Genomic DNA, 14,558 nt, shown 5'->3' with positions numbered 1-14,558 from the left:
AGAGGCGTGCGGAGAGCCCTGACGAGTCAAGGAACTCCACGACGCCTCGAGCGTTCGAGGAGATCGGACGTGTCTTTCGGAGCTTTCGCGTCTGCGGGAGACGCTGTGGCGTCTCATGCAACGCTCCCCCCTTTCTACTACGTACTGGTGCGTTCTTGCAACTGTGAGTGGACTTCGCCGAGCCCGTTCGCCTGACCGTCGTCCTCGCTGCCTGCTCGCCCGGTCAACGACGTCGTCTCCGCAGATTTCCTCTTCGCCTTTTGCTATCCACGAGCTGGACTTGGTTCTTGCCATTTGTGCGCTTGTCTGACGCAGCCGTTTTCGCGGCTGGGATGGCAGGGGCGCCCCCAGCTTCACCGGCGCAGCCGACCGACCACCCGCGGCGTTCCCTCGTACGCGGCTCGTCGCGCAAACGCGCGGTGAGCGTCGCCTGCCCACGATCTCTGTGGCAGCTCATCACCAGCGCTGAGGCAGTGCGGTTGCAACACGAGCAGACGCAACGCCTGTGCCGGGCCATCAGCGGACGGCCGACATCTACTGCCTCCTCAACGACCACCTCCGGAACGAGGATGTTCGCGACGCCGCCTCTTTTGACGGATGACCCGGCCGAGCAGCTGCACGAGATCGCCGGGAACCCGCCTACTTCGGGATCCTCCTGCTCCGCTACCGCCGCTGCTGCCTCCCTGGCCACTGCGGTGGCTCGGCAGACACTATCGGCCGGCACACTCGATACAGCCGTTGCGCCTTCGACAACCCCCACGAGCTCTTCGGATGTACTGCTTGAAGGGGATTTCGTCGCTGTTACTGGGTTGCCGGGTGCGTCTCTCGTCGAACCGCAGTACGTCCCACTGCCGATAGACGCAAACCTCGAAGATATGGACACCACTATTACACGTAAGCGTTCGCGTCCCAGCGAGCTCGGTAGTGATGATGAGGGTGCCTCGCGCAAGGTGCAAGCAGTGGGGACTGCGCCACACAATGCATCGACGACTAAATTGCCGCCACATGTCACAGGTGAAGACGATCGCCACCTCACCCTGGCTAGTGGCATTACCACCGAAGGCGAGTTTCAGCAGGTTCTGTCAAAGGCGCAGAAACGCCGCCAGCGTTCTGCGTTACCACCGGGCCTAGCCGGGAACATCCCTTCTCCCGGGACCGAGCCTGCCGTCGCTCCTGCCGCACGACCTACGGCTCCCTGTAGTTCACCTGCGCCTATTGCACCTCCTGACGTGGATCCCGTTGCTACTGCCGGGGTTCCCAGAACTTCTGTGCCCACCTCGCCACTGACATCCCGCACAGTGCTGTTTCGTCCGGCACACAACGGCGCCGCCTTTCCCCGTACCTCCCGCCTCGCCATCGCGCAGGCGCTCTCCGCGCTGCCTGGAGTAAAGGAGGTTCGCGTGAACACGAAGAAGAACATTGTGGCTGCGGACGCGGCATCACCGGAATGGACGGAGCACCTGCTGGCCACGTCAGAGATCGCCGGGATGCCCGTGACCGCGCGCCTTCCAACCGACCGCACCCAGAGCAGTGGCGTGGTGCAAGGCGTACATGGCAACTACGCCGATGAGGACCTGCTGGCTGCCGTATCGTCGAAGGTACGGGTGGTCGCGGCTAAGCGACAGGGCACCACCCTGGTGCTGCGTTTTGCTGCCCCTTACCCCCCCGCAAGGATCTACCTCTTCAGCATGCCCTTCGAGGTGCGACCCTCCCGGCCTCGCCCTCTGCAGTGCCTACGTTGCGGGTGCTACGGGCACGCCACAGCAACCTGCCAGAGACCGGTACGGTGCCTGCGGTGCGGTGGCCCACACCAGACGCAATCGTGCTGTTCGAGTAGGGTCAGATGCCTGCATTGTGGGGGACCACATCCAGCTGACTCGCCTAACTGCCAGCTATGGCAGAGAGAACGGCGCCTGGCCACGATAAAGGCGTCAGCTCCCACACACCTGTCGCATCGCGAGGCCCAGGCGGTCCTACGGGCTACCCCCACCAGCTCAGTAGCAGCTGCTTCAGGACCGCCACGTGTTAGACCGACAGGAGCCAAACCTACGCTGCAGCATTCGGTGCTCCTGACAAGGAGGCCACGACCTCTATCAACTACCCCCAACCCCGCTTGCAGCAACATGTACAACAGGCAGGCGCAAAGCGGGGCAGCATCAAGCTAGGGCCGTCCCCGAAGGAGGCTCCTAAGTCAACCAGCGATGAGGAGAACAAGAACCTGCGACTCCTCCTCAGGGCGATCGCCGACCTGCTGCCTCCAGAGAACCAACAGCTGCGTTCTATCTGCCTCAAGGCAGGTGGCGCGCCCTCACCCAGTAGTCAACATGGCTAGTCCCCTCCCGCCTGCAGCAGGACATTGCCGCCGCCGCCCGAGCGTGCTCCAGTGGAACGCAAACTCGTTGCGGCGGCGGCAGGCAGACCTCTCCATGCACCTATTGCGGAACGAGTACGATGTGCTTGCTCTGCAGGAGGTCTACGCTGCTGCAGCCAACCTGCGCCTTCCTGGATACGTGGGCTACAGCAGCCTCACTTCTTGCAATCGAGAGACCTGCCAGTCTGCCCCTTGCCTTGATGAGGGCCACCAGCAGGGATCACCACGCTGTGCGATCTACGTGCGGCGAGAATTGTCACAGGCGGAAGTCCACGTGGCAGACCTGCTGAGCGGTGCTGTTGAATGCTGTGCTGTTCGGGTACGACTGGGTGACTCCGACACTACCGTGGCCAGCATCTATGTCCGGCCAAGCCGGCCATGGAACCCAGCCAGCCTCCTGACATTGGCCCAACGCCTCGGGAAAGACTTCCTCCTCTGCGGGGATGTCAATGCCCACCACACCGCCTGGGGAAGCCGCCGTTGCTGCCCACGAGGCCAAGGACTGTGGGACGTCGTGAACCAACTAGGCCTGTCAATTCTCAACACCGGAGCACCCACATTCATCCGGCGCGCGGCGCAGGTGGTCCTATCCGCCATCGATGTCAGCCTGGCAACGGAGGGCTGTAACTACACGTGGGCACCACTTCCGGACAGCTGGGGGTCGGACCATTTTCCTCTCCTGCTCAACCCGTTCAGAGGCAAGACCGCTAGGAGTAGGGAGTGCCTCACTGTCGACTGGAGGGCCTTTCGCAAGCACTGCCAGAAAGATGCTGACTCCGGGACCTTTCTCCAGCTGGTAGCAGACAGTGCAAAAGCGGCCACCATCCGTTCCACGGCTCAGGTGGGCCAGCCAGTTCCGGACATCCAGCACCTAAAACTGCGAGCCGCGAGGCGCCGCGCAGAGCGCATAGCACTGCGCACCTCTCGACCGGAACACTGGACAGCGTTCCGCCGTGTAGACGCCGTCTGCAGGCGTCATGCTCGGCGACGCCGAAATCAGAGCTGGCAGGGCGTTTGCTGTTCCATCAACCGCTCTCCCAACGGACCACAAGCCTGGCGCCTCCTGACGTCACTCCTGTTGGCGCCCCGTGCACATCGCCAGGTACTGTCCGTAGCGGTCCACATGGGCATCAGCGCGGGTAACCTGGCCGAGCTTCTCGCGGACCAGTTCGCGGCCAGACCCCCAGCCCTGCAGGCACCACCTCCAGAGGCAGCCGCCCTGTCAATCCCATCCTCCTGCCATCATGCGGGCTGGGTGGCTGCACAAATACAGGCACTGTGCAGCGAACCAATCCGCGTGTACGAGTTGAAGGCGGCACTCGATCAGACCAGGCGACGCAGTGCTCCGGGAGCTGACAGAATCACATTCCAAATGCTGCGCAACTTGGCTGATGCCGAGAAGGAGCGGCTCCTCGAGTGTTTCAACACCATCTGGGACACTGGTGTCCTCCCGGAGAGCTGGCTGGTTGCAGTGGTGACACCAATCTTGAAATCCCGGAAGCCTGCCATAGCCCTATCCTCATATAGGCCGGTGTCCCTCACTTCAGCCGCCTGCAAGGCGATGGAAAGGGTGGCACTGGCACGCCTAGAGTGGATTGCTGCCCAACTCCAGTACTTCCCGGAGCAGCAGTCAGGCTTCAGGTGTCAACGCTGCACGGCAGACTCTATCTCCGATGTGGTGGCCACCCTGGAGGATGCCAAAGCCACGGGGGACGTGGCAATGTTGGTGCTGCTGGACGTCAAGAGTGCCTTTGACGGACTTCCACACGCGGTCATCGAGGCCTGCCTAGACCGCCTCGGCCTGAGCGGCTGCCTCAGACGCTTCATTTCCGCATTCCTGACCGGCAGAACCTTCCGGGTGCGCGTTGGACAGGAACTCAGCGAGCCCAGGGATATTACGACTGGCGTCCCACAGGGATCGGTGCTCAGCCCTTTCCTGTTCAACATGGCTCTCGCGGGCCTACCCGCATCTCTCCCGGCGGACCCACGGTTCCCTGTTCGCTGTTCCATTTATGCCGACGACGTGGCACTCTGGACCCGGGGGCCGAGGAAGTTCATGCCATCCATTCGGTGCTCGCTACAACGGGCACTAGATGCGGTGACCGCATTCCTTGGTAGTATAGGCCTCACCGTCTCCACAGCCAAGACCGAGGCCATGCTGATTCATCCACTGGCCTCAGCTCGACGCTACACAAAGCAGCTGAAGATTGCTGGCCGTGCCCTACCTTGGCAGCAAATGGTCACTTACCTGGGGCTCGCCATTGACCACCGGCTCACGTGGATTCCTGCAGCCAAAGCCGCCACTACCAAGGTGCGCCGCGTGCAGGGAGCTGTCAGCAAGCTGCAGCAACATGGCCGTGGCTGCAACACAAAGTGGGCGCTGCGGCTGAACCAGGCCGCAGCAACGTCCGTGCTCTTGTATGCCCTTCCATTGGTCAACCTCACTCGGGCCAGGAGAGAGCAGCTGGAGGGTCTGCACAGAGGTGCTATTAGGAGTATCCTAGGGCTCCCAAAGTATTCACCGGTCGCTGCAACGCTGGCAGAGGCTGGTGAATGGCCACTCTCGTTGAGGATGCTTGAACGCGCCCTGGGGCACATTGACCGCCTTCATCGTGCTCCGGATGGCGGAGACCTGCTGGCTAGACTCCACAGCCAGCCGTCCTCACGGATGGGAGGTCTGTGCCAGCTGTACGAGCAGATGATCACGGACCCTCCTGTGACAATCGTGCTGCCTCCACCACACCATCGACCAGCGGACGTCCACCTCTCGCTCAGTGGAGCGCATAAACGACAGACACCAGCTGCAGCACTGCAACAGGCTGCTGCCTGCAAACTCCACGAGGATCTGGAAGGAAGTCTGCTGGTCTACACAGATGGATCAGTCCTGGCGAACGGATCGGCCGCTGCAGCCTGCACCATCCCGGCTAGGGCGGTTCACAGACAATGTCGGATCCCCTTTGCCGCGAGCTCCACCGCGGCAGAACTAGCGGGGCTCCACCTAGCCGCCGATGTCCTGGCTGAGGACCCTCCTGGGCAACCGGTGGCAGTGCTCTGCGACTCGAAGCCAGCGCTCCAGAGCCTAATCAACCACCGCCGATCAGGGCTTACGGGGGCCCTGCTCAGCTCGAAGTTCTCGGCATTGGCTGCCACGGGGGTCACCATCTCATTTCATTGGCTGCCTTCCCATGTTGGAATAGCCGGTAATGAGGCAGCGGATACCCTCGCCAAAACCGCCCACCATCCTGAAGTGCCGCTCACACGAGCAGTCGCTTCCTCAGATTTTTCAAGGCAGCGCCTGAAAAAACTGCTCACAATCGTCCACCCGGATGCCAGAGTGGCAAATGGCAACGGTCCCAGGCCACTTCCAGAGTGTGGCCTTACCAGGAGGGAACGCGCAACGTTGCTTCGACTGCGCACGGGCTGTGTCTGGACGGCGGCGCGGCTGCACGCCAAGGGACGCTCCACATCACCGGCCTGCGAACGTTGTGGCGACCCCGAGACCCTCGAGCACCTTCTCTGTGCATGCCCAGCGCTGGCACAGGACCGCTCAAGGGTCATCACTGCCTACAGACAACAGGGTCTACCTGCTGCGACAACCAGCGACCTCCTGTTCCCGTCGCCTCCCCACCTCCGAGCTCTCCACAGCCTTTTGGAGTTTGTGGAACTGAACGGAATCTCCGCCCATCGCTAAGCGCTCGTCCCTAGCAGGCCATCGCCTCCATCACCAGCCTCCTCCATGATCGGATGAGACTCTTGCTGCTTCTTCTTCTCTTCCCTTGCTTTCAACATCTTTATCTCCTTTTTCCCCTTCCCCTGACGCTGCGCCGTGCTCCCTATTGGGCAGCAGAAATAAGCGTCACTTTCTTCTTCAATAAAATCACTACTACTCAGGGGGGTGGGGGAGAGGGGGGAAGTAGAGATAGGGAGGGTAAGTGGGGGAAGGGGTAGGTAGGACGTAGAAAGGATCAGTGGCAGCAGCTTGCCATGGCAAGGACCGCAAGGGCTGGGCAGGCGGGGGGGCCCCCTACAGGGAGGCAAGCCCCGCCACAGCGGCAAACTCCAAGAAGGATTGCAAAGCTGTGCCGGGGCTGTGGCGGGGGAAGAGGAAGTCTTCCTCTGCGGTGGCTGGAAGGCCGAGGAAGCGAATCTCGCTATGCTGCGCGATGCTTTTATACTCTGCTTTCACTCTCTCTCTCTCTCAGCTATCTCCCCTGCTCGACGAAGTACTAGTATGTGAGGAGGTGGCGCTCCGTTGCTAGGCGACTCCCGTGACGTCATCATACCAGGCGGAGGAGTTTTCTGCGTGCACCACCGTAAAACGTTTATAGATACTTTTGAAAAAGTATCTATAAACGTTGCCACCGTACTACCTCCAGCTTAAACAGCTTCGCTGTTAATAGCTCTTCGAGAAGTCATGACCACGGTGGGCAGACTTTGGCACGTGCTTGTACAAGACGCAAGGGTGGTGAACGAGATGGGACGCCTTGAATTGATAGGTTGGTCTCGGAATCCAGGAGACGGCTACGGCGGAGATCTGCTACAAGCTTAAAATGCCGTAGGAAATCAGCAGCAATAATTGGTACACGGACATCGGAGATCAAGAAGATCCATCTGAACGTCCATCGCAAGCTGATGTCAAGGCTGACAGACTTCCAACAGCGGTAGCAGGTGGTCAAGTAATAGACAGCGCCAGAATATACACGGGACCAAACGACGAGTAACGAGACAGACACAGGGCGCCATTCCCTACATACATTCTATTTCGCATAACCTGAAGAAAGTAGCGGAAAGGGCAGGAGTAAAAGTTGTTTTTACCGCACCGGAAAAGCTCGCAAAAATGTGCAGAGCGGTTAATGAAGGAAGCAAGGCATCTGTATGTACAACGAATCATCGAGATAAGCCTGTGCACTGCGCGAAAAACGTGGTCTATTCAATTCCTTTGAATTGCGGTGCATCTTACATAGGCCAAACGGGAAGGTGCCTAAATGAGAGATTGAAAGAACATAAGTACAACACAACAAAGACAATATCAGGACATCTAGGCATTCATTGTAGGGACTGCGGCTGCGCTGCTTTAATGGAAAATACCAGCATCATGTTCAAATCAGCAGACAGACTAACAAGGGAGATTGTTGAAGCCCTGGAAATAAAAAAGCTGGATGAGTCCTGTGTTAGCATGCCCTCTGTCATACTCTCGGATAAGGATATCAGATTCCTTACTAGATCCCCATTTCGCGCGCAGTAGGCTTGGCCATGTGATGCAAGTGACAGTTTCCTTTTTTGTGTTTATTCATGTTCAGCCAGTATACATATTCTGCGCTTTTTGTGAATAAACCTTCAGTTGTTAGTGCGCCCTGTGTCTGTCTCGTTACTCGTCGTTTGGTCCCGTGTATATTCTGGCGCTGTCTATTACTTGATGATGAAGAACCAACTAGCCCAAAAACACGTCCTTACCGGTAGCAGGTGGGGTTGTGAGGCGTCGGCGGCGGTCCTCCAGCGTAGGAGGGATTACGCACACTTCCGCACCAGTATCGATGAGATAACGCACATTAGTGATGCAGTTGGTGACGTGGAATAGGCGGCTAGACGTGGGGCCGAACGCACTCGCCGCCTTCAGTGCAAGGCCGGCGCTTTTCCCGCAAACATGCAAGATTGGCGGCACTGACGAGCGTGTGCTCCGTACCGGTGGTGGTACCAACACATGCCACGGTGGGTACTCGGCGAACTGCCGCGACTGCGGTAGTGGCGTCGGTCTCGTGACGTGCTACAATGGTGGCTGCCCTTGAGCAAGTTCATCTGGGCGGTCAGCTGGTCGACCTCGCGGTTGAGCATCGGTTGAGGTTTCTGCTGGCGTAGCCGAGGAAATGAGAATGGCCTTTCGAACTCGGGTGGACGAGCAGGTGGCGTGTTGCCGTCCGGCATCCATGGTCACCAATTGTGAGAAGACGTGTGGTTTATGATCTCCCACATTTACTCATCGGTCGAACGCAGGCTAAATTTTCGAACGCTATGGCCCACTCGTTCCTTGTTCGAGCTATGGCTCGAGCGCGCGGTGCGCGGAGCTGCGTGCTCAGGCACCACTTCGTTATCGTCAATCAAACGCCGATGGCTCGCCATAGCTATAACGTAGACGTTACATACGAATGTCGATAAACATCGCTTGACAGCATCTTATAAACCTATATACAAGAGCCACTCTAGTGAAGCGTGAATCGCTTTAAATTATACATTTTATTACAGAGAAACTGTGCTTTGTAAGGCCGCCCGGTAGAGCCAGCATTGCAAGACGTAGCGTTCGCGTAAGCTTCAGCGTGCATCACGCTTAAGTCTGGCAGCTTGAGCTTTCGTAATTTACTCATATGCGTTACAAAGAAAACTAAACGTAAATGAGCGGTCAACCACACATGATCCTGTAGCATGCTATGGTTCACCAAAGTCCCGGAGGGTGACGAACAAGTTCACTATTTTATAGCGAAGCTGTATATGTCTAGCCGATCTGGTCGTCCATCACCTGTACGCGGAAACTATCATCATCAGCAATGGCTCGAGCGTCGTCGCTGTCTTCCACAGCTGGCTCGTTGGCTCCCCTCGGCGCAACCGCGCGAACGTGATCGTGCCACTGCTCCCGCGTTCGTCGTCGTCGTCGTCGTCTTCTTCTATAGCTGGCTCCATTACCGCTCATCATTCCAGCTCAGAATTTCACTTTTCTTCTGTCGTCGTAATGGGGAGGTCCCGTTTACGGGAGTATGAGCCATTCATTGTCTTACGTAACGGACAGACTTAAGGTTGAAGCAGTTCAATTTCGAAGAATCGCAAGTGGCAATGCGACAACGGCGGACTGCGGGCACACCGTGCAGTGACGCCATTCTCTCCATCGCAGCCGCAACCTGATTAAGAAACGTAACGACGTAAGCAATAATGGATAAACACTTTAATGTGCCGTCGGCATTAATCCAGTCATAAACACAGGGGACGCACGACTCAGCTTCACTGGTTAACCATCTGCAAGGAGTGCTTGGGCGGTGATTTTTTGATATATAGGGCTTTAAAAGACACCTTAAAATACTTGTCCTTGCGTCGCCTTGGCCGATCCGCCACAGTGGGTATGCGCCGCACTTTCTACGTTCATCATCACCATCATCATCATCGTTCCTTGCTTCGGTGCTCAGGCGTCTCCTGTCTCTCGCCGTGCGACTACGTGTTCCTTGCGCGCGCGCCGTCGGTCAGAGGTAAGCAGGCCACCGCCAGCTGGTCGAAGTGCGAAGATCCACGATCCTCGTCGACGCCAATCGATTCCGCCATGTCGAAGAAGATCTGCGTTGTCCCGCTGTGTCCCGCGAAGGAATCGGACGTGCCGTACCACAAGTTCCCTCGCCGGTCGTCGCCACGGCGGCAGCGGTGGATCGACTTCGTCCGAGCCTCGGGACGCGGGGACACGTGGACCCCGCGCGAGAGTAGCCGAATTTGCTCGCGCCACTTCGCGCCGTCCTGCTACAAGGAGCATCCGGCGCGCCTGGCTCAGCTCGGCATCTCGACGAAGGGGCTATTCCTCGAGCCCGGAGCGCTGCCGACCGTCTACCCCGGCCCGCCGAGTTCGGCAGGGGCCAGTGTCTCCGCTGCGCCGCTCGCCAAGCGTCCACGACACGAGGTTCGTATACGCGGTCGCCGTGTATACAGTCGAGCGCCTCTATACAATAACGAACGCCTCTGTAACGAAATGACCTGCATATAGAGAAGGAATAACTCTGTCACGGTTCTTTTCGTGATCTGTGTGGTGCGCCGACTTTACAACGAAGTGAGCGGTATAACGAATTACATTGAAGGCCCCTTGCACTTCGTTATAAAGGCGTTCGACTGTATGTAGTTTGCAGCCACGCGCTCGAATGTGTGCGCGCTTGGGAGTAAAGGAAGTAGTGCAGGAGTGTATGGCGCTGGGTTCTATAACAGGCAACCTATTTCTACAGAGATATATAGCCAAGTCAGCAGCACGTACCGACTCATGAACTGCAACTGTACCATGGCAGCTCTATCATAACTTTTTTCCTTTTTTTCTTTCTTTTTTTAGATAACGTGACAGAACGAGGAAAGAGGCCATGCTCTAATTAAGTAGTTCGCTAAAGGTTGCGCATGATCTGGAAAACCTAAAAAAAAAGAAAAATCAATATTCAATGCTGTCCAGGTGGTTGCATAGTCCCTGACTATGCTAAGCTGGCACAGGAGATCGAAGGTAGTGTCGCGGCCGCCGTGCTCTATATTGAGCCTCCGCGCTTGGTTAATCGTTCACCTGTATTGTAACCGAGAATAGTAGAATTTTGCGCAACTTGCTATATTGCTTTCGCTGTTTGCTAAAGGGCGCCTCGCGATGCTCCGTCAAAAATTGTGGTTACATGCCGGCAGTTTGGGTCTAAGAAACGTTCTACCGCACAATTTTAAAGACGGTTTAGTAACAGTCGAGGGAGAAGCAAATTATATATCGCGAGGCTATGGTGCATGCAAGGAGGTCTACTACCTGCCCCACAGCAGGTGCTATCTCCCCCTTTGCCTCGATTAGCCAACTCCTCTTGGATAGCAAGCCTGTGCACTCTTTACGACGTGATGGTATACTTGGACCGAAATTTCCATTGCCAAGCCCTGCATTACGAAAGCGGTGACATCAAAATCACCTCGGCTTACTCGGGAGCATAGGCGTATCTACCGGGGGGGCAGGGGGGGCACTTGCCCCCCCCCACTGTCAAAAGTGGGGGGGGGGAGGGCAAAGTATGCCATTTGCCCCCCCCCACTTTCGAAAGCGGGCACTTTCGGCTACACATTGGAAAGTCCAACAAAACTACTGCTGAAGCTAAATTTTATTTCTTAATAGAGTCACCACGTTAATGCTTTTCTTTACTGCGTATCACCGGTTTGGGCAGCGAGTATTGTGCCTCCTCGTACACACTTGCATTGCCCAGAAGTCCTGGCGCTGGACAGTTCCCGCAGTTACAAATTACCGCCTAACCATACTTGAAAAAACAAAACAATCGGCTTGATATATTTAACCTTCGGGCGAGGGGAGAGGTCTGGATAAAGTATTTTAATCAGCCGCACCCAACGAAGGGTGTGCCTTACTGCATGAAATGGTTGGATTATCAAATGCTGGAACTATATACTGAATCTTCGTCCAGAGATAGTCTACGTAGCGTTGCAGTATAAATATATATCTTATCACCATCAAAAATCTAATCAAACCACTTACAGGTCTTACTGCCGATTTTTTTTTCTGTAATCACGACTTATCGTATATTTATTTATTTATTCATTTACTAATGATACCTCAAAGGTCCCAGAACGGGACAATACACGAGGGGTGGGCACGTAGAAAAATGGCGGGACAGGTTAGGTGGCGTGACTTGAAAGATGGTCTTCAATATCAGTTTTGAAACGGGAAATGTCGGTAATGAGGGCGATGTCAGAAGGAAGGGTATTCAATTCTCGGGCTGTGTGCAAAAAAAAAAAAAAAAAAAAAAAACGCTGATAGATAGTGGAATGGGCGCGTGGTAGATACACAGCATTGGGATGCGTATGGCGGGAGAAACGATGCGCTGGAATGATGATTTGGTTACCTGTGTGCAGCGAATGAAAGAACCTAAAAAATATTAAAAAAAAGCCGAGCACTTTTGCGGCGGTAGGTGAGTGAGGGAAGACACAACCAGGATTTTAAGGCTTAAACACATGTATTACGGGAGTATAGTCAGAGAGAATGAACCTGGCAGGACGGTTCTGAACCGATTCAAGGGAATTAATCATATTAACCTGGTGGTTGTCATAGATAACACAGGCATATTCTAGTTTAGAATGATTTAGGGTTTTATATGCACGTTCATTTATTCATGATACCTCAAAGGTCCCAGAACGGGACATTACATGAGGGTCTGCGAGGTGATATGTTCATGAAATTGACCTCGGTCGAACGTGCTGAGTCATTTCAGTGCCAATAGAACACTTAACTGAATTTTTTCTAAAGGCCTGTGTCACTTCTGTTTTTATCGATTTCATTTTCAGGCCGTTTCTGAATAAGGGCTACCCTACTACTTGTTTGCCGGCAGGAGCAAGAACAGCAGATATTTTATATTTTGAAGAAATGAAGACCACCTTATTGTGACGTGTTCCGAAAATTTGAACTGCGGTGGTTGCTTACGTACTCTAAAAACCACTACTGAATACTCGCTTTCACCCAGTTTTTATGCTTTATACACGGCATTTAGTTGTTGATCCCGGTATCCTCAGTAAACTATGCGGGGCACGGTGTTAATATTTATTCGAAGTACGAAACAATATCCTGAGTGACGAGCAATAAATGTTTTTTTGTGTGTAGGTTTATTGCAAGCCTTTGTAGAAAGTTACATATTGAAGTGTTCCAGGGTGCCATACCACCGCTTTCCCCGGCTCCTAAAACAATTGCCTGAGATATGGACTTGAAATTCCATGAAAATAGGGAGAACTTTAAGCGCAATGCGTTGTGAAAATCTCACGTTCCTGCTTTATATGCAAGTGTTGCCGATAATTACTAAAACCCTGTTTTCCCATTTGTTCCCGTGTACCATACGGGATGCGTATAGGTTGCTTCTCCGGTGTCCTCGGTGAGCTAAACAAGGCATCTTGTTTATATCTGGGGATAATGATATTTTCTGACGAAGTAAGATGTGTATTGATGAATTTCTGCTTTTTAAAATTTCCAGCAAGAAGTGCTTCAAAGCATTACACGGGGACAAGGTTTAAAACGGACCACTAATATAGGGGTAACTTTTCAAAGTATGCGATGTAATTACAGGAAACGGAAACGTTTAGTGCACCTGTTGGACAAAAAAAAACAAAAAAAAAAAACAGCTTGACTAAAAATCGGGTTGCAATTCACCAAGCTCGCACACCTCTGCCGTCTTTTTCATTTTAGTATTGAGAGTAATTTATGTTGATTGTACTTCGTTCTGTATAACCTCGACAGTACTATTGCCTTAACTAGAGATACATTTATGCTGTAGACTTAAACAAGTAAAATTCTTTGTTTAATTAGTAAAATTGACTGCAACAAATGTGATTTTTTTTTTGTGAGCTGCACTGCTGCTACTGGGTTGGATCAGGGACCTCTGGGCACTCAATGCCATTTGTCCCTGTTTCACATATAGATTTTACAGCGACAACAAATAAATGCAAATTGAAATAATTTTGCGGGCCTCGATGGTTCACCATGTGTTATTGAGAAATAGGCCTATTGTTACACATAAAAATACCTGACATGCATTTCCACGCTTTTTCACTTATTAAAATAATAATTAATATATATATATATATATATATATATATATATATATATATATATAGAGAGAGAGAGAGAGAGAGAGAGAGAGAGAGAGTCAGATCTGCGGTTTGCCCCCCCACTCGAGAAATAGTTGGTACGCCTCTGCTCGGGAGCGTCCCCGAAAGAAGCCGGGTGTGGCCTTCTGTTTGAACTTTAAGCTGTTTTTCGCGTGGTACAGTTCTCGGCAATTGAAACGCGATGCTCGGAGCGCGTGGTTGCTTGACACTTGTTGCGCCACCGGTTTTATAGCGCAGCTCACGGGCGTAACCAAGCGAACGAGGCACAGCGACGGATGAAAGAGCGAACACGGAGCGCAGCGGGGGATGAAAGACGGTAGGAGGAAAGCGTAGGAGGAGGGCGTGGCGAAAGCTTGAGAAGAAAAGCGTAGTGCGGCGACGATGGCTACGAGATGGCGCCAGAGTAGCGCGCTTCGTATGCGAGGTCTGTCTGCGGCGGCTGCTGTGAAAGGCGCCCACGCGTCTCGCACGCGCTGCCTATCGCGATCTCCAGATTAACGAGGCAGTCGCGCCGCACTTTGCTTCGTTTGCAATGTGCCGCATGAGACAGATTGTCCGCACCAGCCAATATATCGTGAAATGAAAACACGTATGGAGCGGCACTCAAATTTCGCATTAGGTATCGTAATCGTCGGTGAGATTTTTGTATCACATGAAAGCGAGAGCCTGTGTGAACCATTGCATTCGGCCCCTCAGTATATAGTGAACTATAATATGGTCTAGTTCACTATATAAACCTCAGTATAGTATTCTAGTTCACTATGCCACTCAACATTCACCCAGCGCTAACTGGTATATCGCAAAAAGCGCCGGCCGCCATATGCGGTCCGATTATCGC

At 54.1% G+C, this 14,558-nt stretch overlaps 2 protein-coding genes across 2 annotated transcripts in view; both read left to right on the top strand.

The window, feature by feature from the left end:
- The window catches only part of LOC119453495 (60S ribosomal protein L10-like), a 295,540-nt gene that overhangs the window by 179,729 nt on the left and 101,253 nt on the right, over window positions 1-14,558 (top strand). The window lies entirely within an intron of this gene.
- LOC119453496 (uncharacterized) overlaps window positions 9,506-14,558 on the top strand; it is a 50,351-nt gene continuing 45,298 nt past the window's right edge. The window contains exon 1 of the mRNA XM_049668189.1: window positions 9,506-10,019. Within this exon, the coding sequence (XP_049524146.1) occupies window positions 9,672-10,019 (348 nt within the window). The 5' untranslated portion in view covers window positions 9,506-9,671. The remainder of the gene's footprint in view (window positions 10,020-14,558) is intronic.

The sequence above is a fragment of the Dermacentor silvarum genome, chromosome 5 (assembly GCF_013339745.2).
Source record: "Dermacentor silvarum isolate Dsil-2018 chromosome 5, BIME_Dsil_1.4, whole genome shotgun sequence".
NCBI lineage: Eukaryota > Metazoa > Arthropoda > Arachnida > Ixodida > Ixodidae > Dermacentor > Dermacentor silvarum.
The sequence above is the reverse complement of the archived record's forward strand: the minus strand, read 5'-3'. Positions and strand labels throughout refer to the sequence as shown.